Genomic DNA, 26,951 nt, shown 5'->3' with positions numbered 1-26,951 from the left:
GCGGAGGACGCCGAGGGACGTGGGGGTCGGGCGGGACGGCCCGTTTATTAAAACTGAAACGGGGTTCCGGGGCCCGAGGCCCCGGGGGTCTCCGGGACGGGGGGCGGGATCGGGGCGCGGGGTTGGGGGGTTGTCTCACGGCTCCTGGAGATGAATTTTGGAAGCAAAGTCGGCGCCGAGCTGGCGCATGATCTGTCCGTGGCTCTGTCCGGCCAGCTCCCTCCGGGCCGAAGCGTAGTGGCTTTTCACGAAGCGGGCGAAGGGGGTGAGCGGCCTGGGGGTCCCGTCTCCCCTCCCGGCCTGAGGGAGCAGGGCCAGGGGGCCCCGGCACCGGCCGCACACGTGGCGCCGCGGGTCCAGGGACCTGGAGTGACGGCCGATCCTGAAAGGGAGAGACCCGGAAGTCGGGGCGGGAAGGCCAGGCCCATCCCCGCCCCCAGGGGGAGGGCTGGGGGCGGTAGGGGGTGGGTGGGACAGGGGAGAGACACGGAAGGAAAGAGACAAGAAGAAGGGAAGAGGCGCAGAAGAAGGGAAGGGAGATGACGGATGGGGAAAAGAGAGACGAAAAAGGAAGGGAGAGGAGAGACAGAGGGAGAACCAAGAGAAGGGAAAGGAAGAGGCAGAAGAGGAAAGGAAGAGACACGGAAGAAGAAGGGAAGAGACAGGAGGGGGAAAGGGGAGAGGCAAAAAAGGAAGGGAGAGGAGAGACAGAAGGGGAAGGAGACAGAGAAGAAGGCAAGAGACAGAAGGGGAAAAGAGGGGAGAGGCAAAAAAGGAAGGGAGAGGAGAGACAGAAGGGGAAGGAGACAGAGAAGAAGGCAAGAGACAGAAGGGGAAAAGAGGGGAGAGACAAAAAAAAGGAAGGGAGAGGAGAGACACAAGGGGAAGGAGACAGAGAAGAAGGCAAGAGACAGAAGGGGAAAAGAGGGGAGAGGCAAAAAAAGGAAGGGAGAGGAGAGAGAGAAGGGAAAGGAGACAGAGAAGAAGGCAAGAGACAGAAGGGGAAAAGAGGGGAGAGGCAAAAAAGGAAGGGAGAGGAGAGACAGAAGGGGAAGAAAGAGAGAGAAGGGGAAGGGAAGAGATAGAGAAGAGGAAGGAAAGAGACAGAAAGGGGAAAAGAGGGGAGAGACACATGGGGAAGGGAGAGGAGAGAGAAGGAGAAGGAAGGGAGAGACAGGAAGGGGAGGGAGAAGCCGGGCGGCAGGTGGCGGGGACAGGGGAAACGGAGAAGAGCAGACTGGAAGAAGGGCCGTGAGACCTCGGGGAAAGAGCCTGGGACCGAGTCAGGAGCCCCGGGTTCTAATTCCGCTCTGCCGCTCAGCTGCTGGCGAATCTTCTTGGCTAACTCGCATAACCTCCCTGGGCCTCAGCTTCCTCACCTGTCCGGTGGGGCTGACCCTCCCTCAGACTACGCTTACCAGACACCCCCAGCCATCTGGGGCCAGCTCGCCCGCCGGACCCTCCCGCTCTCTCTCAAGTGCTGAGCCCAGCCCTCTGCCCCCAGGAGACCCTCGGCTCCCCCGAGGGACCCCGTCTACTAATCCTATTTTCCTCTCTCGCGCTTACCGGGGTGCTCCGGCAGGCGGTAAGTGCTCCGTAAATCCCCCCGACCGACGGAGTTAATGGAGGGATGATGAAAAAGGTGTCGGGGGGGAGGGGGCGGTGGGCATCCCGGGGAGGCGGGCAGACCTGTGCCCGCAGCGGGCGCACTCGTAGGTGAACTTGTAGTTGATCCGGTAGCTGTGGCAGCGGGTGACCTTGGGCAGCTCCGGGTGCACGGCCGAGGCCCTGCGGGCGAAAGCCTTCCAGGCGGGGCCGTGGGCGGCGCGGACGCCCAAGACGAGCCAGGTGGCGGCGTGGCACATCTCGTGGATCACCGTGTCCCGCAGCCGTTCTCGGGAGAGGAAAGCGGGGTTGGGCCGGGAGAGACCCGCCCCCCGCCCCGCCGCCCCCCGGGCCCGGCCCCGGCCCACCCCGCGCTGACCGTGCCCCGGCGCTCACCGGCGCTGTCGCAGACCTTCTCGGACAGCTCGATGCGGGCGTGGCGCTGCCCTGCCTTCTGCCCCGTGGCACAGAAACCCGCCGTCATTCGCAGTTTCTTGTTCCAGGTGATCTCCATGTCCTCGGGTAACTGGGTGGGGGAGGGAGTCACGGGGGCGGGAGGGGGGAATAATCATAACTGGAAGATCTGTGAAGCGCTTACTGGGCGTCCGGCGCTGCGGTGAGCGCTGCGGCGGATACGGGCAAATGGGGTGGGGCGCGGCCCCGGTCCCACGTGGTGTTCACGGCCTCCATCCCCATTTCACAGGCCAAGGCAACGAGGGCCGGAGAAACGCAGCGACTTGCCCGAGGTCCCTTAGCGGCCGAGTCTTCGCCGCCACGTCGACTCGGGACCTCCGCTTCCCTGGAGCCGCGCTATCAGTCCTCGATGACCTGCCCCTGGGCTTAGAGTCAGCTCAGCAACCTGGACTTCCGCACTCCCGCTCAAGGACTCCGACACTGAGGATCCCTCCCCGCCGCCGCAGACCCCCCGGCCGCCAGCTCCACGAGTAGCTCCCAGACCTCCCCACAACTTTCCCTGACCCCCGTAGCCCGTCCTGGTAGCAAACCCGTGCCGCAGGACTCTATTCCCCTCAGCACCCCCTCCACCCCAGAGTCGTGGGACACTGTGCTCCCCTGCTCGGACCTGGGGACGTTGTGCTCCCCTGCTCCTCCCACCCCGGGCCTTGGGACATTGTGCTCCCCAACGGCCCTCCCCCGACTCCGCCTGGAAGCGGCCATTTTGGGAAGCCCTCACTCCCTCCTCCCCCGTGAGGTGATTAATTTCCCCCGCCCCGGGCAACCGTGTCCTCGTTCTCACCGCGTTACCTTACCTTAGCCTTCACCTACGCCCGCCACCCACCCCGGACATCCGCAGAGCTCCCGCCGCCACCTCAGAGACATTTGGACATGAGCCCCAGAGCTCTCCTTGCCGCTAGCCTTTTGACTTTGACTTGGATCAGGTCGATCCTTAGTCAACACCCGAGCCTGGTCATCACCCACTTCTTAATAATATTTTATTGTATCATGTTACTATATTACCACTTCCGGCCTGTTCTCGTTAATTGTTCTCAGTGCGTCCACCTACCTCTCTGGCCTCGCCACGTCCTTCCGCCCCCCCACCTGCCCGTCCCAATCCTCTCCTTCCCCTCTCTCGCCCCGCTCTTTCCCCCTCTCCTCTCCCTCCTCCCCTCCTCCTCTCCCCCGCCCTAGACCCCCACTTTAGAACCCCGGCCCCCACAGCTACTTTCAAGTGTGGCCTCTGGAACCCCCGCTCCATTACAGGTAAACTACTTTTCATCCTTGACCTTTTCCTTTCCCTCTCTCGCCTCCTCCTCGCCCCTACGGAGACCTGGCTCACTCCCGAAGACACGGTCTCCGCCGCCGCTCTCTCCGGCGGAGGCCTCTCCTTCTCCCACCCCCCCAGACTCACCGGAAAGGGAGGAGGCGTGGGCTTCCTCCTCTCACCCTGCTGCCGCTTCCGCACTATCCCTCCTCCCCCCTCCCTCTCCTTCCCCTCCTTCGAAGCCCATATCATTCGCCTCTACCACCCCCTCCAGTTACTTGTAGCCGTCATCTACCGCCCTCCCGGTCCCACCACCGACTTCTTCAACCACCTTGACCCCTTCCTCACCTGCCTTCTCTCCTTCTCTCTGCCCACTCTGATCCTCGGAGACTTCAACACCCACACGGATGTACCCGGTGACCCTTCTGCCGCCCGCCTGCTATCCCTCCTCGACTCTGCCGACCTCCTGCTCCACCGTACCGCGCCCACTCACCGACTCGGTCACACCCTCCATCTCGTCACCTCCTACCGCTGCACTATCTCTTCCCTCACCGACTCTGAAATCCCTCTCTAGGACCATAACCTTCTCACCTGCCTCCTCTCTCACACTCTCTCCCCCTGCAAATCTGAACTACTCCCCCACAGAGACCCCCGCTCTCTTGATCCCATCCATTTCTCCAAAAGCATCTCTCCCCACCTTGCCCCCCCGTCCTCTCTTCCCACTCTCGACGATCGGGTCACCGCTCTCAACTCCACCCTCTCTACTCATCTCGACTCTCTCGCCCCCCTTTCCCTGAGCCGCTCTCGCTCCGCTAACCCACAGCCCCGGGTCACCGCCTCTGTCCGCCTCCTACGCTCCTATGCTCGACCTGCCGAGCGCTGCTGGCGAAGGTCCAAGCACCAAGCGGACCTTATCCATTTCAAATTTTTCCTTTCCTGCCTTAACTGTGCCCTCTCCTCCGCCAGGCAAAACTTCTTTTCTTCCCTCATGGACACCCATGCCCGTCACCCCCGCCGATTGTTCCGGACCTTTAATTCTCTCCTCGGGCCCCCTGTTCCTCCCCCTCCCCCATCCCTTCCCCCCAACGATCTGGCCACCTACTTCATCACGAAAATTAACACAATCAGGTCTGAGCTCCCTTAAGTCGCCCCTCCCCCTCTTGCCTCCCCCACCCCGAACCCTCTCCCCTACTTTCCCCTCTTTCCCTGCAGTATCCTCAGAGGAGATCTCCTCCCTCCTCGCAAGTGCCACCCCCTCCACCTGCTCCTCGGACCCCATTCCCGCTCACCTTATAAAAACCGTCGCCCCTTCCCTCCTCCCCTCCTTAACTTCTATTTTTAACCGCTCACTCTCCAATGGCTTCTTCCCCTCTGGCTTCAAACATGCCCACGTCGCCCCCATCCTAAAAAAAACCTCTCTCGACCCCACTTCCCCTTCCAGTTATCGCCCTATCTCCCTACTACCCTTCTTTTCCAAGATCCTAGAACGAGTCGTCTACACTCGCCGCCTAGAATTCCCTAACTCCCATTCTCTCCCGGACCCCCTTCCGATCTGGCTTCCGTCCCCTCCACTTTACCGAGACTGCTCTCTCTAAGGTCACCCGTGACTTCCTTCTTGCCAAATCTAATGGCTTCTACTCTATCCTGGCTCAGTGGAAAGCGCCTGGGCTTCGGAGTCGGAGGTCATGAGTTTGAATTCCGGCTCTGCCACCTGTCAGCTGAGTGACTGTGGGCAAGTCACTTCACTTCTCTGGGCCTCAGTGACCTCATCCGTAAAATGGGGATTAACTGTGAGCCTCACGTGGGACAACCTGATGACCCTGTATCTACCCCAGCGCTTAGAACAGTGCTCTGCACAAAGTAAGCGCTTAACAATTACCAACATTATTATACTAATCCTCCTTGACCTCTCAGCTGCCTTTGACACTGTCGACCATCCCCTTCTCCTCCACACCTTATCTCACCTCGGCTTCACGGACTCCATCCTCTCCCGGTTCTCCTCTTATCTCTCTGGCCGGTCATTCTCGGTCTCCTTCGCGGGCTCCTCCTCCCCCTCCCATCCTCTAACTGTTGGGGTTCCTCAAGGGTCAGTCCTTGGCCCTCTTCTGTTCTCCATCTACACTCACTCCCTCGGTGAACTCATTCGCTCTCACGGCTTCGACTATCATCTCTATGCAGATGACACCCAGATCTACATCTCCGCCCCGTCCTCTCCTCCCCTCAGGCTCGTATCTCCTCCTGCCTCGAAGACGTCTCCACCTGGATGTCTGCCCGCCACCTAAAACTCAACATGACCAAAACTGAGCTCCTCATCTTCCCTCCCAAGCCCCGCCCTCTCCCTGACTTCCCTATCACCGTGGACGGTACGACCATCCTTCCCGTCTCTCGGGCCCGTGACCTCGGTGTCCTCTTTGACTCGGCTCTCTCGTTCGCCCCACACGTCCGATCCGTCGCCGAGACCCGCCGGTCTCACCTTTATAATATCGGCCAAGATCCACCCATTCCTCTCCACCCGAACGGCTACCTTACTGGTACGGGCTCTCGTGATATCCCGGCTGGATTATCGTGTCGGCCTCCTCTCCGATCTCCCTTCCTCCCGTCTCTCCCCGCTCCGGTCTATTCTTCGCTCCGCTGCCCGGCTCCTCTTCCCGCAGAGACGCCGTGGGCCTGTCACTCCCCTTCTTCAAAACCTCCAGTGGTCGCCTACCGACCTCCGCACGAAACAAAAACTTCTCACTCTAGGCTACGAGGCTCTCCATCACCTCGCCCCCTCCTACCTCTCCTCCCTTCTCTCTTTCTCCTGCCCACCCCGTAGGCTCCGCTCCTCCGACGCCCACCTTCTCACCTTCCCCCGTTCTCGCCTATTCCGCCGTCGATCCCCGGGCCACGTCCCACCGCTGTCCCGGAATGCCCTCCCTCCTCACCTCTGCCAAACTAATTCTCTTCCCCTCTTCAAAACCTGCTGAGAGCTCACCTCCTCCAAGAGGCTTTCCCAGACTGAGCTTCCCTTTTTCCCTCTGCTCCCTCTGCTGCCCCTCTACCCCCCTCTTCACCTCCCCTCAGCTAAGCCCCCCTTTCCCCCCTTTTCCCTCTGCTCCTCCCCTTCCCCTCAGCACTGTGCTCATCCGCTCATTTGTATATATTTTTATTACCCTACTTATTTTGTTTATGAGATGTACATCACCTTGATTCTATTTATTGCTATTGTTTTAATGAAATGTACATCCCCTTGATTCTGTATATTGCTATTGTTTTTGTCTGTCTGTCTCCCCCGATGAGACTGTAAGCCCGTCAGTGGGCAGGGACTGTCTCTATCTGTTGCCGATCTGTACATTCCAAGCGCTTAGTACGGTGCTCTGCACACAGTAAGCGCTCAATAAATAGTACTGAATGAATGAACGAACCCAGGACCTTCTGACTCCCGGGCCCGGCCTCTACCCGCTACGCCGTGCTTCCGTTAGCGTGGGTCGGCCGACGGGATTTACTGAGCGCTCAGAGCGTGCCCGGCACCGTGCCGAGCGCCGGTCGATGGTCGGGAGGGTCTCGGGGAGGCCGAGAGGGGGGCCGCGGGCCTACCTTGGAATCGAAGACGGTGGTGTTGTAGAGCTGGTAGAGTCTCTTGACCAGACTTTTCTTCTCCTCTTGGAACTTTCTGCCGCGGGCCCCGGAGGAGGCGGAGATTTGGGGCAGGAAACAGCCGGGCACAGAACATGCCCGCGGACCCCTGCTCAGGGGAGACCCACTGCTTAGCCCCTTACCACCCCCCGCCCATCCCAGCCAAGGGAAGCGGCGCCCAGAACAGTGCCCGGCACACACCCTCTGTCTGTTGCCAAATTGTACTTTCCAAGAGCTCAGCAAAGCGCTCTGCCCACGATAAGCGCTCGAGAAATACGACTGAATGGACCGTTGGCCCGATGTGGGCAGGGATGGTCTCTCTTTACTGCTCTACTGTACTTTCCACGCGCTCAGTATGGTGCTCTGCACACAACAAGCACTCAATAAATACGACTGAATGAATGAATGAATGAATATAGCAGGTGCTTAACAAATACTATTAAAAATAAAAAGGGAAGTGACTCTTCCAGGGTCACACAGCAACTCCAATCCAGATCCAGCCGCCTGCAACCCTATTTTTTCTAATGGTATTGGTTGAGCGCTTCCTAGGTGCCAGGCCCTGTATTAAGCGCCTGGGTGGAGCCAAACAAATCGAGTCGGACCCGATCCCTGTCCCACCTGCGGCTCAGGGTCTCCACCCCCATTTTCCAGATGAGGGCACCGAGGCCCAGAGAAGTGAAGTGACTCGCCCAAGGTCACCCAGCGGACGAGTGGCGGAGCCGGGATGCAAATTCAAGACCTCCTGACTCCCAGGCCCAGCCCCTACCCATTCATAATTGGGGTGTTTGTAAAGCGCTTACTATGCGCCAGGCACTGTACTGAGTGCCGGGGAGGGGAAGAGAGGCAAATCGTGTCGGACCCCCCCCCCCCCCCCCCCCCCACGCCAGGGATTCTCGTTGCCCCACTGTCCGTGGAGAGCTGGCACGCGGAGAGGCAGCGTGGTTCGAGCCCGGTCCTGGGACTCAGGAGGACCTGGGTTCGGATCCCGGCTCCGCCACCTGCCTGCTGGGTGACCCTGGGCCAGTCTCTTCCCTTCTCTGGGCCTCAGTGCCTTCATCTGGAAAATGGGGATGGAGACCGTGAGCCCCACGGGGGACAGGGACTGGGTCCAACCTTACAGCATAATAAGAATGATAATAACGATGTTGGTATTTGTTAAGCGTTTACTATGTGCAGAGCACTGTTCTAAGCGCTGGATCTCCCCCGGTGCTTAGAACAGTGCTATGGTGGGAGAGAGTAAGCGCTTAACATGTACCGTAAGGGTTATTATTTTTTCACAGTGGATACTGGAGCTGGCAAGGGCCCGGGAGAAGCGGTACTTACTTGAAGTCGGGGAGGGGTGTCGATTCCTCGGCGTCTCTGCGGTCAGGGGGGCTGGACGACCGAGACACCTTCCTCGGGCACGAGGGCGGTTTGCCACCTTCCTTTATTGGGGCTGGAAGGGAGCCCAGAACCCCAAAATTAATGATAATAATGAGAGTATTTATTAAGCACTTATTATGTGCCATGCTCTGTACTAGGCGCTGGGAGAGATCCGAGCTAACTGGGTTGGACACAGTCGCTGTCCCACGTGGGGCTCACCGTCTCCGTGGCCCAGTGGGTAGAGCGCAGGCCTGGGAGTCAGAAGGTCCTGGGTTCTAATCCAGACCCGGCCACATGTCCGCCGGGTGACCGTGGGCAAGTCGCTTCACTTCTCTGGGCCTCAGTCCCCTCGTCTGGAAAATGGGGATGGAGACGACCGTGAGCCCCACCGGGGACCGGGACCGCGTCCAATCTCATTTGCTTGGATCCGCCCCAGCGCTCAATACAGTGCCCGGCACTTAGTAAGTGCTTAACAAATACTATAAAACTAATTCATTCCCATTTTACAGAAGAGGGAACTGAGGCCCAGAGAAGTGAAGTGACCGGCCCAAGGTCACCCGGCAGAGGCGTGGCGGAGCCGGGATGAGAAGCCGGGTCCTTCCCACTCCCGGGCCCGGGCTCTACCCGCTAGGCCGCACCCCGCCCCACGAGGCCGGTGGCCAGAACGGGGGGGCCCCCCCAGAACGGGTCCCCCACCCCTGAAGGAGCGACACCCCCTCGTTCGAGGTGGCATCTTCACAGTGCTCGGCAGGGAGACAACCTGCGTCCAACTTGATTCGACCGCATCCACCCCGGCGCTTCCTACGGCGCCTGGCACCTAGTAAGCGCCCGACCGACCTCTCGACCGCCAGTTGGTCGTGGGCAGGGATTGCGTCTGTTCTAGTCTTCTCTGGTCCTCTCCCAAACGCTCGGTCCAGTGCTCTGCACACCGAAAGCGCTCAATAAATACCACCGAGTGCTGCCCTTCCCCCAGTGCGCCTCGACTTTCTCCGGGGGAGGGACCCCGATTCTCGGGAACCCCGGCCCCGCCCCCAGGCCGCACGGACCTACCCCGGATGCTCAGGGTGCGGGGGGTCCGGGCCGGGGCTCCCGCCGACCTCGGTATCAGGTGCACGATGGACTCGAACTCCTCTTCCGAACTGTCCGAGTCCGGACCCGCGGCGGCGGAGGGAGTGCGGAGAGCGGCCTCCGGCCCGGGCCTCTCCGCCGCCTCCTCTCCATCCCCCGGCGCGGGACCCTCCGAGGACCCCTCCTCTCCGTCGCTCAGCGCCCCGCAACTCCTCCAGGCCGGGGCGGCGGGGGGCTCCGGCCTCGGCCTCGCCGGAGCTGAAACGAGAGTGACCCGTTGGCGTCTGGGGTCCGGGAGACCCCCCCCGACCCCACCAACCCCGGCCCGAGAGCTTCACCGACCCTCCCCGGGTTCGAGGTGGTCTCAGCCTGGCACTTAGGGACGGGGTCACAGCCCGAGAGCCCCGGAGACGGGAATCTACGCTCTCGGCTCCTTGTGGGCAGGGAATGTGTCTGTTTGCTGTTGGGTTGTCCTCTCCCAAGCGCTTAGTCCAGTGCTCTGCACACAGCAGGTGCTCAATAAATACGATTCAATGAATGAACGAACTGATCACGCTACACCCGCAGGAAATCACGGACATCCTCACGTTACCTGTTCGGCCCAAATTCCGGGCCTCGCTCAGAAACACGACCGGCAGTTTGGACACCCCCTCTCCACCTCCCCACTTTTTTTTTTACGGTCTTGGTAATGATAATCATAATAATTGTGGTATTTGTTAAGCGCTTACTAGGTGCCAGGCACTGGACTAAGCGCCGGGGTGCATACAAGCAGGTCGGGTTGGGGACAGTCCCTGTTCCACATGGGGCTCACTGTCTCCATCCCCGTTTTCTAGATGAGGGCACTGAGGCCCAGAGAAGTGAAGTGACTTTCTCAAGGCCACACAGCAGACAAGTCGCGGAGCCGGGATTAGAACCCAGGACCTCCTGACTTCGAGGCCTTACAACAGTAATATACTATATATACACGAAATATGAGCTCCCTGACCGAGCCCCCCACTTTTCCTCATCTCCCCTTCCGCGTCACCCCGACCGGCTCCCTTTCTTCATCCCCCCGTCCCAGGCCCGCACCCCCCATTTCCCCCTCCCTCATTTCCTTCTCGTCCTGTCCTTCTCCCCCTCCAGACTGTCAGCTCCTTGCGGGAAGGAAATATATCTTCCTATATTGCCCTAGTGTCCTCTCCCAAGCGCTTAGTCCAGTGGTCTGCACATGGTGAGCGCTCAATAAATACAACTGACTCTGGTCTTCCCCCTCTCCATCCCCGAGTCTCCCCGAGAGACCCAGTGACTGTGTGTTTTCTTTCGGGGGGGGAGCCCAGGCTGACCTTTCCCCAGCGCCCCCAGCTTTCCAGGGGAACCGGAGATCCCAAGGGCCCCGTGGAAGGGACCCCGATTTCTGGGAACCCCGTCCCCCACCGACGGACCTACCCCGGATGCTCGGGGTTCGGGGGGTCCGGGGGGTCCGGGCCGGGCCTCGCGCCGGCCTCGGTATCAGGTGCACGATGGACTCGAACTCATCCTCCGAACTGTCCGAGTCCGGGCCTGCGGCGGCGGCGGGAGTGGGGAGAGCGGCCTCTGCCCCCGGCCTCTCCGCCGCCTCCTCTCCATCCCCCGACGCGGGACGCTCCGAGGACCCCTCCACTCCGTCGCTCAGCTCGCCGCAACTCCTCCGGGCCGGGGCGGCGGGGGGCTCCGGCCTCGGCCTCGCCGGCGCTGAAATGAGAGAGGCCCGTTGGCCTTCGGGGTCCGGGCGGCCCGCGGCCGCCAGCGTCCAACCCGGCCCCGGCCCGAGCCCTGCACGAGCGCTCCCCAGGGGGGCCGAGGCCTAGGCGGTCCGCCCCGGTATCTTAAGAGGAGACCTCCGGCCTCCTCAAAATCCACCCTCCAAAATCCACGGGGTGCTGTGCCTCAGACCCCGTCCCTTATTTCATTCACTCGCCCCCTTCCCTTCTTCCCTCCCTGCCTCCCATCTTCACCTTTTGGCTCTCCCCACCCCTCTCATACACGCCCATGTCTCCGCTGGCCTAAAAAAAGCCTCCCTGGACCCCCGGCTCCCTCCAGTTATGGCCCCATCTCTCTCCTACCCTTCCTCGCTGAACTCCTTGAGGGAATCGTCTCCGCCCGCTGTCTCCACTTCCTCTCCTACGATTCTCTCCCGGAGCCCCTCCGGTCTGGCTTCCATCCCCCTTCACTCCATGGAAAGGGCCCTCTCAGAGGTCACCGACGATCTCCTTCTGGCCAAATCCGACGGCCTCTACTCCCTCCTGACCCTCCCTGACCTCTCGACTGCCTTCCACGGTGAGGACCACCCTCTTCCCCCGCAGACTTCGGCCCGCCTCGGCCCGGCCGACGCCGTCCTCTCCCGCTTCTCCTCCCGTCTCTCCGGCCGCCCCTTCTCCGTCTCCCGTGTGGGCCCCTCCTCGGCCTCCCGCCCCCGGACCGTGGGGGTCCCTCGCGGCTCAATCCCGGGCCCCCTTCTCTTCTCCATCTACCCCCCACTCCCTCGGAGAATTCCTTCGCTCCCACGGCTTCGACTCCCACCTCTACACGGACGATTCCCAAATCTCCCTCTCCAGCTCCGCTCTCTCTCCCTCTCCGCGGTCTCCATTTCCTCCTGCCTTTGAGACGTTTCTACTTGGGTGTCCTCCCGTCACCTCAAGCGTAACGTGTCCAAAACAGAGCTCCTTACCTTCCCGCCCAAATCCTGCCCTCCCTCTGACTTTGCCACCACTGTAGAGAGCACCACGCCTCTCCCCGTCTCACTAGCCTGGAACCCTGGTGTTATCTTAGCCTCATCGCCCTCATTCCACCCACATATTCAATCCGTCACCAAATGCTGTCAGTTCAACCTCACGACACCGCGAAAATCCGCCCTTTCCTCTCCAACCAAACTAATAATGTAATAATGTTGGTATTTGTTAAGCGCTTACTAGGTGCCGAGCACTGTTCTAAGCGCTGGGGGAGACGCAGGGGAATCAGGATGTCCCACGTGGGGCTCACCGTCTTGATCCCCATTTTACAGATGAGGTAACCGAGGCACAGAGAAGTTAAGTGACTCGCCCACAGTCACACAGCTGACAAGTGGCAGAGCAGAGATTCGAACTCATGACCTCTGACTCCAAAGCCCGTGCTCTTTCCACTGAGCCACGCTGCTTCTCTGCAAACCGTTACCACGCCGACCCAGTCATTTCTCCTACCCCCTTTGCGATTACTCTGTCGGCCTGCCCGCTGACCTCCCGGCCTCCGGCCTCTCCCCGTCCCGGCGCGGACTTCCCTCCGCCGCCCGCCTCGTTTCTCTACGGAGACGTTCGGTCCGCGTCCCCCCGGTCCTCCAGGACCCTCCGGCGGCGGCCCGGCCGCCTCGGCGTCCGCCGGGGAGCGGTGGCCGTGGGGTCTGAAGGCGTCGGCGGGGCGGCCCCCTCCTCCCCGATCTCCTCTTCCTCGGGCCCGGCCCGCACGTTCCGCCCCTCTCGCGCCGACCTTCTCCCTATCCCGCCATCTCCTCTATCTCTTTGCCGACCTCCGGCCCGGCACGCCCTCCCTCCTCCTCCGACTCTCCCCCCATTCCAAGCCTTGAGGAAGGCCCGCCTCCTCCAAGAGGCCTTCCCTAAGCCCCCCCCCCTTTTCCTCTTCTCCCCTTCCCTTCCGCGTCACCCGAGCCCTCGGAGGTGCTCCCTTTATTCCTCCCACCCCCAGCCCCTTATGTCCCAATTCCTCATTTCTGCATTTCTGCTACTGTCTCTCTTCCCCTCTGGACCGGCAGCTCACCGCGCGCGGGGACGGCGTCTACCACCTCTGTCACCTCGACCTCTCCCGAGCGACTGATCCAGCGCTCCGCACAGAGTGAGCGCTCCCTAAATAGGACTGACTGACGGGAGGGGAGACGGTGGGGACGCGGAGCCGGCCGGGAGACCCGTCCACTCACGGGCTCTGGTCACCCCGCGGGGTCGTCTGGTCCCGTAGGCCGCGCTGGGCGACAGCTCTGGGTCGGAGTCCAATACGTCGCGGAGCCTGTCGGGGGAAAGGTCGGAGCGAGGGGGAGGAGGCCGGCGCAGAATCGGGGGCTTCGCCCACCGCCCTTGTCGTGGAAATCCTCCCACTGGGGACCCTCCGGCCCCCCGCCCCCCCGGCATTCTGAGAAAGCTTCGATCGTCTTTACTGCGTGCTTACTGTGTGCGCAGCCCTGGACTGAGGGTCTGGGAGAGGACAATAGTCATTCATTCAACTCTTACTAAGAAGCAGCGGGGCTTAGCGCAAAGAACCCGGGTCGCGGGTTCTGATCCCCGCTCCGCCACTTAATAATAATAATGTTGCTATTTGTTAAGCGCTTACTCTGTGCAGAGCACTGTTCTAAGCCCTGGGGTAGATACAGGGTCATCACGTGCGCCTCACAGTCTTCATCCCCATTTTACAGATGAGGTCACCGAGGCCCAGAGAAGTGAAGCGACTCGCCCACGGTCACCCAGCTGACGAGTGGCAGATCCGGGATTCGGACCCGTGACCTCTGACTCCCAAGCCCGGGCTCTTTCCGCTGAACCACGCTGGTCAGCTGCGTGACTTTGAGCCAGCCACGTCGCTTCTCTGGGCCTCAATTCCCTCGTCTGTCAAATGGGGGTGAAGACGGTGAGCCCCATGGGGGACAGCCTACCCCGGGGGCTTAGAACGGTGCTGGGCACGTAGTGAGCGTTTAACAGATATGATGGTTATTATTATACTTATTGACCGCTACTCTATTTTTGCCTCCCAAGTGCTTAGTTCAGGGCTCCGCACGCAATAGACCGTCAGCCCTGGAGGCAGGGATTGTGTCCACTCACTCTTTTGGGGGCAAGGAGGTCGGGGAGGGGGTCCGTCCGGGGCCGACCCTTCCTCTGGAGGAGGCGATAAGGCCCCGTCGGACTCTAAGATTTCATTTATCACCTCCTGCAGGAGCCATTTCTCCCCTACCCCCAGGGGAAAGGAAAATGGGGTGGCGGGGAGTGTACTTTTTTTAAAAAAAAAATGTTTTATTTTTATTTTTATGGCATCTGTTGAGCGCTTACCATGTGCCAGGCCCTAGACTAAGCACTGGGGGGAGATCCGCGCCAATCGGGTGGGACCCAGTGCCTGTCCCATTCATTCAAGAGTATTTATTGAGCGCTTACTATGTGCAGAGCACAGTACTGAGCGCTTGGAATGGACAAATCGGTAACAGATAGAGACGGTCCCTGCCCATTGACGGGCTTTCCGTGGGGCTCACCGTCTTCACCCCCATTTTCCAGACGAGGTGACTGAGGCCCAGAGAGGTGAAGCACCTCGTTCAGGGTCACCCAGCAGACAGGCGGCGGAGCCGGGATGAGAACCCAGGTCCTTCTGACTCGCGGGCCCGGGCTCTGCCCGTTAGGCTGCTGTGGTCGAGCGCTCCGGAAATACGCCTGAATGAACCAACGAACCGTGCTCGTGTCTCTAGGTGCTTAGCAAATACCACCATCATCATTAAAGATTATTATTATTATTAGGCTCCGTGGAAAGAGCCCGGGCTTGGGAGTCAGAGGTCATGGGTTCAAATCCAGCCTCCACCGCTTGTCAGCTATGTGACCGTGGGCAAGTCACTCAACTTCTCTGTGCCTCAGTGACCTCATCTGTAAAACGGGGATTAAAACTGTGAGCCCCACGTGGGACCACCTGATCACACCCTGTATCTCCCCCAGCGCTCAGAACAGAGCTCTGCACATAGTAAGCGCTCAGCAAATACCAACATCATTATTATTATCATTAAATACGTATCCCCATCGGCTCACGTATACGCATTCCGGTCAGCGAATATGTACACTGATGAGTCTGCGTTGAGTTCCACCCAGGAAAACGGCACCTTGGCAAGCCCAAGATGCCCCTTAATAATACCATTGGTATCTGTGAAGCGCTTACGATGTGCAGAGCACTGTTCTAAGCGCCGGGGGAGATACAGGGTCATCAGGTTGCAACATCCGATGACCGACCCGCACCCCCGTAGTCCTGGGACCCCAAATTATACTAATAATGGCATCTGCTAAGCGCTCGCTACGTACCACGCACCGTTCTAAGCGCTGGGGGGGGGGGGGATAGAAGGTGATGGGGTGGTCCCCCGTGGGGCTCGCAGTCTTCATCCCCATTTGACAGGTGAGGTCACTGAGGCACAGAGGAGTGAAGTGACTCCCTGGCGGCAGGGAATTGCCGAGCGCCGCCTTTAGTCTTGAAACCCCAAATTCTCAGCGACCCTGGCGGGAGGGGATTCCCGACCGCCTCCCTCAGTCCCGACACCCACCCGAGAGCGTCCTCTGGATGACCCAAAGCCCACGCCGAGGGAGGCGGGCGTAGAATGCGGAACGGAGCACGCTTAGAGAAGCGGAAAGAGCCCGGGCTCGGGGGGTCGGAGGTCTCGGGTTCGAATCCCGGCTCTGCCACCTGTCAGCCGGGTGACTGTGGGCGAGTCGCTTCACTTCTCTGGGCCTCAGTTCCCTCATCTGGAAAATGGGGATGAAGACTGGGAGCCTCACGGGGGGCAACCCGATTACCCTGTATCTGCACGTAGTAAGCGCTTAAAAACTACCGACATGATTATCCGAATGAGGGACGACGAAGACAATCGCAAACGGGGGCGGCGCGGCAGGTGACAGGCCAGTCCGGGGCGCGGAGAAACGGGCCCCGAGGGGAGGGACTCGGTGCCGCGACACCCGGGGACCGGCGGGAAATAGCAGGATGGGCTCGGCCCCACTTCTCGGTCTTGGGCTACCGGACGGCCGCGAAACGAGCGGAAGGGTGGCCTGGCCCGACTCGCTACCGGCCGCGTTTGCCAACACGGCCCGGCTTCCCCGACGGCTCCGGCCCTCGCCCCCCCCTTTTCCCGATGAGGGAGCCGAGAAGCGCGGGGCCCGGCGTGCGGCGCCGGTCCCCGCACCCCTCCCGGACCCGGCGCCGGGCCCGGAGTCGGCGCCGACCCGACCATCGGTTCAGACGGACGAACCCACCGGCCGCCGCTCCTCCTCCTGCTTCCGAGGGACCGCGGGGTCCGCAGGTGCCACAGGACTGAGGCGGAGACGGAGAGAGACAGAGACGGAGAGACAGAGAGGCGTGTGAGAGACAGGGCGAGAGGAGGGGGAGGCAGAGACTGGGGGGCGCTTACGGAGCCGCGGCCCCCCCCCCAGAGAGCGGTCCCCCCCCATCGCCCCCGAGGGAGGGGAGACCCTCAGTCCACTGCCGGCGCTCAGTACAGTGCCAGGCCTCAGTAATGATAATAATTGCGATACTTAGTTAAGCGCTTATTATGTGCCAGGCACTGGTCTGAGCGCTGTGGATCGGGATGGTATCTGTTGAGCGCTACGTGCCAGGCACTGGTCTAAGCGCCGATGATCGGGATGGCATCTGTTGAGCGCCGATTATGTGCCAGGCGCTGGTCTGAGCGCTGTTCATCGGGATGGCGTCTGTTGAGCGCTATGTGCCAGGCACTGGTCTAAGCGCTGTTGATCGGGATGGCATCTGTTGAGCGCCGACTATGTGCCAGGCACTTGGTCTAAGCGCTGATGATCATTAGGGGGAAGAGCCCGGGCTTGGGAGTCAGAGGTCGTGGGTTCTAATCCCGCCTCGGCCGCTTGTCAGCTGTGTGACTTTGGGCGAGTCGCTTCACTTCTCTGGGCCTCAGTGACCTCATCTGGAAAAGGGGGATGAAGACTGGGAGCCCCACATGGGACAACCTGATGACCTTCTATCTACCCCAGCGCGTAGAACGGAGCCCGGCACATAGTAAACGCTTAACAAATGCAACCGTAATTATTATTATGCGCTTACGACATGCCGGGAACTGTACTAAGCGCCGGGGTGGATAGAAGGAAATGGGGATGGGCACCATCCCCTGTCTCCCGTGGGGCTCACGGTCTCCACCCCCATTTTCCAGATGAGGGAACTGAGGCCCAGAAAAGTGCCGCGACCTGCCCCGGGTCCCCCGGCGGACAGGTGGCGGAGCCGGGATTAGAACCCACGGCCTTCTGACTCCCAGGCCCGGGCCCTTAGGGTGAGGGGGTTAGGGGAGGGGGTTTAAGGGAGGGATTGTTATTCTCTCCCAAGCGCTTAGCACAGCGTCGGCAGACACGTTCCCCGGCTCCAGTCCATCGGTGGTATTTACTGAGCGCTTCCCGGGAACGACGGGGCAGGCTACGTGTTTGGGAGAGGGCGCTCAACCGAGCGGCTTAGCCCAGTGCTCTGCCCACAGTAGGCGCTCAAAAAGGAGGACTGAGTGACCGACAGCAGAACAGAGCGGGTAGGACACGTTCCCTGCCCGCCATCAGTCCGGGGTATTGACTGAGCGCCTACCGCGGGCAGAGCCCCGGACTGAGCGCCAGGGAGAGTCCGGTACAGCAGAGCCGGTAGACGCCTCCCCCGCCCGTAGCGAGTGGCCAGTCTCAGATGGCAGAAACGACGCGGCTCGCACGCTGTCCCAAACGCTGAGTCCGGGGCTCTGCGCCCGGTAGGCGCTCAATAAATACCACCGAATGAATACCGTCGCTCTGATCTCTCCCCCGTCCTCGCTTCGAGACGCCCCCGTCCCAGCTCTTACTCACTCAGCTCGAATTCTTCATCGCTGCTGGATCCGGGTGGAAAATCCCGGCTGTGGAGAGAGAGAGAGATTCGTTCCATCGTATTTATTGAGCGCCTGCTGGGTGCAGAGCACTGTACTAAGCGCTTGGAAAGGACAATTTGGCAATAAAGAGAGACGGTCAACGCCCACTGAATGAAAAGTTGTGGGGCGGGGGGCTCCTCCGTGCCAGGCCCCACCCGCGGGCATCCGGGGAGACCCCGGTCGGCTGAGGGTGGGGGCGGGGGCCCTCTTCATTCATTCATTCATTCATTCAGCCATTCATTCAGTCATTCGCCGGGAGTCGGGGCAGAGGGAAGCTGAGAAGCGGCGTGGCTCAGTGGGCAGGGCCCGGGCCCGAGAGTCAGAAGGTCCTGGGTTCTAATCCCCGCTCCGCCACCTGGCTGCCGCGGGACCTCGGGCAGGTCGCGTCACCTCTCTGGGCCTCAGTTTCCTCCTCCTTCCATTGAGGATTAATAATAATAATGTTGGTCTTTGTTCAGCGCTTACTCCGTGCAGAGCGCTGTTTGAAGCGCTGGGGGAGGTCCAGGGTCATCGGGTCGTCCCACGTGGGGCTCCCAGTCTTCATCCCCATTTTGCAGATGAGGGAACTGAGGCCCAGAGAAGGGAAGTGACTTGCCCACAGCTGACAAGGGGCGGGGCCGGGATTCGAACCCGCGATCGCCGAGCCCGGGCCCTTTCCACTGAGCCGCGCTGCTTCCCACAGATCAGGACTGTGAGCCCCAGGTAGGTCGACGCGATTACCGTGGATCTACCTCAGCGCTCAGAACAGCGCTCGGCACACAGTAAGCGCTTAACAAATACCATCGCTATTATCATTATTACTGTTGTGGCGGCCGCTGGCCGAGGTCACACGTGCCCCATCCGTTCATTTAATATTTACTGGTTGAGCGCTTACTGTGTGCGGAGCACTGGACTACGTGCTCGGGAGAGGACAATCCAACAGAGGGAGCGAGGCTTCCGGGCTGTGGTGTCCTCTCCCAAGCGCTCAGTACACTGCTCTGCGCACTGGAAGCGCTCAACAAACACAGTTTGAATGAATGGAGGCGGCACTGAATGAACTGGGGGCAGGGAACGCGTCCGTTCACTGTTCTATCGTCCTCTCCCAAGCGTTTAGTCCAGTGCTCCGCACCCAGGAAGCGCTCCATAAATACGACTATTAACAGCAATAGTTGCACTGAACCTCTCCCCAGCGCTTAGGACAGTGCCCCGCACCCAGGAAGCGCTCCATAAATACGACTATTAACAGTAATAGTTGCACTGTACTTTCCCCAGCGCTTAGCCCAGTGTCTGCACCCAGTCAAACTCCAGTAAAGATGACTACTGACAATAATAGTCGCGCTGTACTTTCCCCAGCGCTTAGTACGGTGAGAAGCAGCGCGGCTCAGTGGAAAGAGCCCGGGCTTCGGAGTCAGCGGTCACGGGTTCGAATCCCAGCTCCGCCGCTTGGCAGCTGGGTGACGGTGGGCAAGTCCCTTGGCTTCTCTGGGCCTCGGTTACCTCATCTGGAAAATGGGGATGAAGACTGGGAACCTCCCGTGGGACGACCCGATTCCCCTGTATCTCCCCCAGCGCTTACAACAGCGCTCTGCACGTAGTAAGCGCCTAACAAATACCAACATTATTATTATTACAGTGCTGGGCACCCAGGAAGCGCTCAACAAATACGACGGACCGCCTCACTAGACCGTCGGTTCGTCAGAGGCCGGGAACGCGTCTACCTCTGCCGTACTGGACTCTCCTAAGCGCTGGGCTCAGTGCTCTGCACGTGGAAATCCCTCGGTAAAAGCCACTGATTGTGGGCAGGGAACACGTCTCCTCATTCTACCGTACTGGACTCTCCCAAGCGCCCGGGTCAGTGCTCTGCACACAGTGGGCGCTCAATAAATACGCCCGAATGAAGGGCGACGGGCAGGAGAAGTCGGGGAGCGGGTACTGAAGGTCTTGCGGGGGGGCCGCGCTTGAGAAGCCGCGTGGCTCAGTGGAAAGAGGCCGGGCTTGGGAGTCATTCATTCATTCAAGAGTATTTACTGAGCGCTTACTATGTGCAGAGCCCTGTACTAAGCGCTTGGAACGAACAAGTCGGCAACAGACAGAGACGGTCCCCGCCGTTTGACGGGCTCACGGTCTCATCGGGGGAGACGGACGGACGAGAACGATGGCGATAAACAGAGTCGAGGGGAAGAGCGTCTCGTAAAAACAACGGCAACCAAATAGAATCCAGGGCCGGAGGTCATGGGTTCGAATCCCGGCTCCGCACCTTGTCAGCTGGGGGACTGTGGGCGAGTCGATCAGCTTCTCTGTGCCTCAGTCACCTCATCTGTAAAATGGGGATGAAGGCCGCGAGCCTCCCGTGGGACAACCTGATGACCCCGGATCTCCCCCAGCGCTTAGAACGGTGCTCCGCACATAGTAAGCGCTTAACAAATACCAACATTATTATTGGGGGGCCCCCCAAAACGGGACTGGCTTCCCCCAACCCCAGTCGACGTCCTCACCTCTTCCTCCGGGGGTCCGGGGCTCCGGCCGCTCCTTCTTCGGCCTCGGCCATCTTGAGACCCGTAGGTCAAGCGTCACGGCGTCATCTCGGCGGGGAGCGTCTCTATGGCTGGACTGGACTCTCCCAAGCGCTCAGCGCAGTGCTCTGCACCCAGAAAGCGCTCGATCGATACCACTGATTGTGGGCAGGGCTGCTAATTCTGCTCTAGAGGACTCTCCCAAGCGTTCGGTCCAGTGCTCTGCACATAGTAAGCGCTCAATAAATGTCGCCGAATGAATAATAACAGTGATACTTAATAATAACATAAAATAATAACATAAAAAGCAATATATTTTATAATAATGGTGCCAGGCACTGCGAAGCAGCCTGGAGCGGTGGGTAGAGCCCGGACCCGGGCGTCAGAGGCGATGGGTTCTAATCCCGGCTCCGCCTCCGTCCGCCACGTGGCTTTAGGCAAGTCACTTCCCTGCTCCGGGCCTCAGTTGTCCCATCTGGAAAATGGGGGGGGGGGAAGGCTGTGAGCCCCACGGGGGGCAGGGACCGGGTCCGACCCCATTCGCTGGCCTCCGCCCCAGCGCTTAGCCCAGTGCTTGGCACCTAGTAAGCGCAGAGCAAATACCGGTTATCATTATTTATGAATCCCAGCTCTGCCACTTGCCTGCTGTGCGACCTTGGGTGAGTCACTTCCCTGCTCTGGGCCTCGGTGACCTCATCTGGAAAATGGGGATGGAGACCGTGAGCCCCACGCGGGACCGGGACCGACCCGATTAGCTTGGATCCAGCCCAGCGCTTAGGACGGTGTCTGGCACAGAGGAAGCGCTTCACAAATACCGCCCTTATTATTCTTATTTATGAATCCTAGCTTGGCCACTTATAATAATGATAACGGTATTTGTTAAGCGCTTACTAGGAGAAGCGGCGTGGCTCGGTGGAAAGAGCACGGGCTTTGGAGTCAGGGCTCATGAGTTCGAATCCCAGCTCTGCCACTTGTCGGCTGTGTGACTGTGGGCGAGTCACTTCACTTCTCTGTGCCTCAGTGACCTCATCTGTAAAATGGGGCTGAAGAGTGTGAGCCCCACGTGGGACAACCTGATTCCCCTATGTCTACCCCAGCGCTTAGAACAGTGCTCGGCACATAGTAAGCGCTTAACAAATACCAACATTATTACTATATGCCCAGCACTGTTCTAAGCGCTGGGCGAGATACAAGGTCATCAGGTTGACCCCCGTGGGGCTCCCGGTCTTCATCCCCATTTTCCAAATTCATTCAACAGTATTTATTGAGCGCTTACTATGTGCAGAGCACTGTACTAAGCGCTTGGGATGAACAAGTCGGCAACGGATAGAGACGGTCCCTGCCGTTTGACGGGCTTACGGTCTAATCGGGGGAGACGGACGGACGAGAACGATGGCACTAAACAGCGTCGAGGGGAAGAACGTCTCGTAAAAACCGATGGCGACTAAATAGAATCGAGGCGATGTACGCTTAATTAACAAAATAAATAGGGTGACGAAAATATATACAGTCGAGCGGACGAGTACAGTGCTGAGGGGATGGGAAGGGAGAGGTGGAGGAGCGGAGGGAAAAGGGGAAAATGAGGCTTTAGCTGCGGAGAGGTGAAGGGGGGATGGCAGAGGGAGTAGAGGGGGAAGAGGAGCTCGGTCTGGGAAGGCCTCTCGGAGGAGGTGATTTTTAAGTAGGGTTTTGAAAAGGGAAAGAGAATCAGTTTGGCGGAGGCGAGGAGGGAGGGCGTTCTGGGACCGCGGGAGGACGTGGCCCGGGGGTCGACGGCGGGACGGGCGAGACCGAGGGACGGCGAGGAGGCGGGCGGCGGAGGAGCGGAGCGTGCGGGGCGGGCGGTGGAAAGAGAGAAGGGAGGAGAGGTAGGAAGGGGCGAGGTGACGGAGAGTCTCGAAGCCTAGAGTGAGGAGTTTCTGTTTGGAGCGGAGGTCGATAGGTGACCACAGGAGTTGTTTAAGAAGGGGAGTGACGTGCCCAGATCGTCTCTGCGGGAAGATGAGCCGGGCGGCGGAGCGAAGGATAGACCGGAGCGGGGCGAGAGAGGAGGAAGGGAGGTCGGAGAGAAGGCCGACACGGTAGTCTAGCCGGGATATAACGAGAGCCCATAACGGTAAGGTAGCCGTTCGGGTGGAGAGGAGAGGGCGGATCTCGGCGATATCGTAGAGGTGAGACCGGCAGGTCTCGGTGACGGATAGGACGTGTGGGGCGAACGAGAGAGACGAGTCGAGGACGACACCGAGATCGCGGGCCCGAGAGACGGGAAGGACGGTCGTGCCATCCACGGTGATAGAGAAGTCCGGGAGAGGACCGGGTTCGGGAGGGAAGATGAGGAGCTCGGTCTCCCTCACGTTGAGTTTTAGGTGGCGGGCCGACATCCAGGCGGAGACGTCCCGGCGGCGGGAGGAGACGCGAGCCCGAAGGGAGGGAGAGAGGGCGGGGCGGAGATGTAGATCCGCGTGTCATCTGCGTAGAGATGGTAGTCGAAGCCGTGAGAGCGGATGAGTTCGCCGAGGGAGCGAGTGTAGATGGAGAACGGAAGAGGGCCGAGAACCGACCCTCGAGGAACTCTGACGGTTAGAGGATGGGAGGGGGAGGAGGCTCCGGCGTAGGAGACCGAGAATGATCGGCCGGAGAGGTGAGAGGAGAACCGGGAGAGGACGGAGTCCGTGAAGCCGAGGTGAGAGAAGGTATGATGGAGGAGGGGATGGTCGACGGTGTCAAAGGCGGCAGAGAGGTCAAGGAGGATCAGAATGGAGTAGGAGCCATTGGATTTGGCAAGAAGGATTTGGCAGATGAAGTCACTGAGGCCCAGAGAATAAAACTAATAATGTTGGTATTTGTTAGGCGCTTGCTCTGTGCCCAGCACTGTTCTAAGCGCTGGGGGAGATAAAAGCAGCGTGCGAAGCAGCACGGCTTAGTGGAAAGAGCCCGGGTTGGGGAGACAGAAGTCATGGGCTCAAATCCTGGCTCTGCCACTTGTCAGCTGTGTGACTGTGGGCGAGTCACTTCACCTCTCTGGGCCTCAGCGACCTCATCTGCAAAATGGGGATGAAGAGCGTGAGCCTCGTGTGGGACAACCTGATGTACCCCAGCGCTTAGAACAGTGTTCTGCACACAGCAAGCGCTTAACAAACACCAACATTATTATTATTGTTATAAAAGATCATGAGGTGGTTCCCCGTGGGGCTCCTCGTCTTCATCCCCATTTTGCAGATGAGGTCACTGAGGCCCAGAGAAGAATCATAATAATAATGGTATCTGTTAAGCGCTGACTCTGTGCCGTGCACCGTTCTAAGCGCTGGGGGAGATACAAGGTCATCAGGTGGTCCCACGTGGGGCTCCCAGGCTTCATCCCCATTTTGCAGAGGAGGGAACTGAGGCCCAGAGAATAATAATAATGTTGGTATTTGTTAAGCGCTTACTAGGTGCCGAGCACTGTTTTAAGCGCTGGGGTAGACACAGGGGAATCAGGTTAATAATAATAATGATGATGTCGGTATCTGTTGAACGCTTACTATGTGCCGAGCACTGTTCTAAGCGCTGGGGAGATCCAGGGTCATCGAGTGGTCCCACGGGAGGCTCCCGGGCTTCATCCCCATTTTGCAGAGGAGGTCACTGAGGCCCAGAGAAGAATAATAACAATAATGTCGGCATTTGTTAAGCGCTTACTCTGTGCCGAGCACTGTTCTAAGCGTTGGGGAGATCCAGGGTCATCGAGTGGTCCCACGGGAGGCTCCCGGGCTTCATCCCCATTTTGCAGAGGAGGTCACTGAGGCCCAGAGAAGAATAATAACAATAATGTCGGCATTTGTTAAGCGCTTACTCTGTGCCGAGCACTGTTCTAAGCGTTGGGGAGATCCAGGGTCATCGAGTGGTCCCACGGGAGGGTCCCGGGCTTCATCCCCATTTTGCAGAGGAGGTCACTGAGGCCCAGAGAAGTGCAGTGACTGGCCCACGGTCACACAGCTGACCGGGGGCAAAGGCGGGATTCGAACCCACGCCCCCGGACCGCCCCCCCCCCCCCCGCACTGAGTTCCAACGCTTCTCTCCTCTGAGGGGCCTCGCCCACGGGGGGGGGGGAGGGGGAAGGGGAGCCCGTCCAAGGGCAGGGACCGTCTCTATCTGTTGCCGACTTGTTCATTCCAAGCGCTTAGTACAGTGCTCTGCACCTAGGAAGCGCTCAGTAAATACTCTCGAATGAATGGATGAATGAGCCGCCTCCAGCGCTTCGCTCAGGGTGGAGCACGGGGGAGGGGGAGGGGCGGCGGGCCCACCTGCCCTGCGAATCCGGCGGCCCGGAAGCGGCCCCCGCCACGACGTCACTTCCGGGGGACGCCGCGACCCGGAAGCACATCCTCCCCCCCGCCGAAAATGGCGGGAAAACCCTGGCCCCGCCCCCCGACCGCCCTGTCAATCATCCCCTCAGGCGGGCGGCCCGGGCGGGGGGGGGGCGGACGACGACACCCCCTGCCCACAGTCAATCCCCACTACTTATTGAGCGCTTCCTGCGGGCTGAACCCTGGACTGAGCGCTGGGGAGTGGCCTCCACTGTCCAGTGGTGGACACTGGCCAGGCCCGGGGTCAATCCCCACCATTTGTTGGGCGTTTCTTGCGTGCTGAACGCCGGGCTAAGCGCTGGGGAGAGTCAATCCCGACTATTTATTGAGCTCTTCCCGCATGCCGAACGCCGGGCTAAGCGCTGGGGAGAGTCAATCCTATTGATTGAGCGCTTCCTGGGCGCCGAACGTGGACTCAGCGTCGGGGAGAGTCAATCCCGACTATTGATTGAGCGCTTCCCGCGTGCCGAACGCTGGGCTAAGCGCTGGGGAGAGGACTAGAGTGGGTGGACACCGTCCCCGCCCACAGTCGAACCCGACTATTTATCGAGCGCTTCCCGTGCGCCGAACGCTGGGCTAAGCGCTGGGGAGAGGACTACACTGTCCAGTGGTGGACACGCTGTCCGTGCCCAGGGTCAATCCCGACCATTTATTGGGCGCCTCCCGCGTGCCGAACGCTGGGCTAAGCGCTGGGGAGTCAATCCCGACTATTTATTGGGCGCTCGCCGCGTGCCGATCGCTGGGCTAAGCGCTGGGGAGAGGATTAGAGTGGGTGGTCCCCGTCCCCAGTCGATCCTTACTGTTTCTTGAGCGCTTCCTGCGTGCTGAACGCTGGACTAAGCGCTGGGGAAAGGACCACAGAGTGGGTGGGCACCATCCAGGCCCACGGGTCAATCCCCACTATTTATTGAGCGCCTCCTGCGTGCTGAACGCTGGACTAAGCGCTGAGGAGAGGAACAGAGAGGGGGTGGCCACCGTCCCTGGCCACGGTCAATTCCGCCTATTTATTGAGCGCTTCCTGCGTACTGAACGCTGGACTGAGCGCTGGGGGAAGATGGGTAGACACCATCCCTGCCCACAGTCGATCCCTACTATTTATTGAGCGCTTCCTAAGGGCAGAGCACTGGACTAAACACCGGGGAGAGGACAAGGGAGCGGTAGACACCTTAGCCCACTGCCAACCGCTATTCATCGATCGCTTCCTGCGGGGAAAACGCCGGGCTAAGCGTTGGGGAGAGGACCACAGAACGCAGACGGGCCCTTTATGGAGGGACAAGCAGTGTGGCCTAGTGGGTAGAGCCCGGGCCTGGCAGTCAGAAGGCCCTGCGTTCTTCTATTATTGGGAAGCAACGTGGCTCAGTGGAAAGAGGCCGGGCTCGGGCGTCGGAGGTCACGGGTTCAAATCCCACCTCTGCCACTCAGCCGTGTGACCGCGAGCAAGTCACTTCACTGGGCCTCGGTTCCCTCATCCGGAAAATGGGGATTGAGTGTGAGCCCCGGGTGGGACGACCCCCATGACCCCGTATCTCCCCCAGCGCTCAGAACGGCGCTCCGCACATAGGAAGCGCTTAAATACCGACATCGATGAATCCTCATCTCGACTCTGCCGTTGTCCGCTGGGTGACCTTGGTCGAGTCACTTCACTTCTCCGGGCCTCATCCGGAAGACGGGGATGAAAGACAGTGAGCCCCATGAGAGACAGGGACCGGATCCAACGGGCCCGGCTTGCCTCCACCCCGGCGCTTAGTACAGCGTCTGCCATACCACACGAAGCGCTTAAATACTATTACTAGAGAACACGGTAGCTTCCCTTCTCGGGCTTTCCCGAACCACTTTCTTGGCAAAGGTTCGGGACTGCTCAGAGGAGTCGGGGAGAATGTCACGCTGCACCCTCCGAGAGCTCGGCACGGGGCTCCGCGCACGGTGACGCCCAAAAGATGAGCCTGACGGATGCCGCTTCCTCCCCATCCAACTGGGACTCGGAGAAAGGGGGGTCTGGGTGGCTCCATCGGCCCTACGATCACCAGCCCAGGCGCCGGGCAACATCCGGCTCCCTGGAACCCAAGGCCAAGGCTGCCAGGAGGGCGCGGGGGGGGGGAGAGGAAATGGTTTCCGGCCTC

General features: G+C 60.1%; 1 protein-coding gene across 1 annotated transcript; it reads right to left on the bottom strand.

Annotated features, from left to right (window-relative positions):
* Positions 1 to 20: 20 nt before the first annotated feature.
* Positions 21 to 20,653, bottom strand: GCNA (germ cell nuclear acidic peptidase). Its single transcript, XM_029066970.2, has 11 exons — positions 20,471 to 20,653; positions 17,938 to 17,984; positions 16,351 to 16,408; positions 13,293 to 13,378; positions 10,796 to 11,080; positions 9,353 to 9,628; positions 8,264 to 8,375; positions 6,902 to 7,049; positions 2,002 to 2,131; positions 1,690 to 1,894; positions 21 to 382 (listed from the first exon to the last, which is right to left on the bottom strand). Exons 1-11 carry the CDS (start codon positions 20,521 to 20,523, stop codon positions 136 to 138), a joined length of 1,647 nt encoding a protein of 548 aa, XP_028922803.1. The 5' UTR covers positions 20,524 to 20,653; the 3' UTR covers positions 21 to 135.
* Positions 20,654 to 26,951: the final 6,298 nt, after the last annotated feature.

Source organism: Ornithorhynchus anatinus, chromosome 6, assembly GCF_004115215.2.
Source record: "Ornithorhynchus anatinus isolate Pmale09 chromosome 6, mOrnAna1.pri.v4, whole genome shotgun sequence".
NCBI lineage: Eukaryota > Metazoa > Chordata > Mammalia > Monotremata > Ornithorhynchidae > Ornithorhynchus > Ornithorhynchus anatinus.
This window is presented reverse-complemented; position numbering and strand designations above follow the sequence as displayed.

Coding starts and splice junctions, on each gene's coding strand:
- GCNA (XM_029066970.2), bottom strand. CDS start 20,523: ATGGCCGAGGCCGAAGAAGGAGCGGCCGGAGCCCCGGACCCCCGGAGG. Junction 9,629..10,795: donor CCGAACCCCGAGCATCCGGG/GTAGGTCCGTCG, acceptor CTCTCGTTTCAG/CTCCGGCGAGGCCGAGGCCG. Junction 2,132..6,901: donor CCACCGTCTTCGATTCCAAG/GTAGGCCCGCGG, acceptor TCCCCCACCCAG/TTACCCGAGGACATGGAGAT.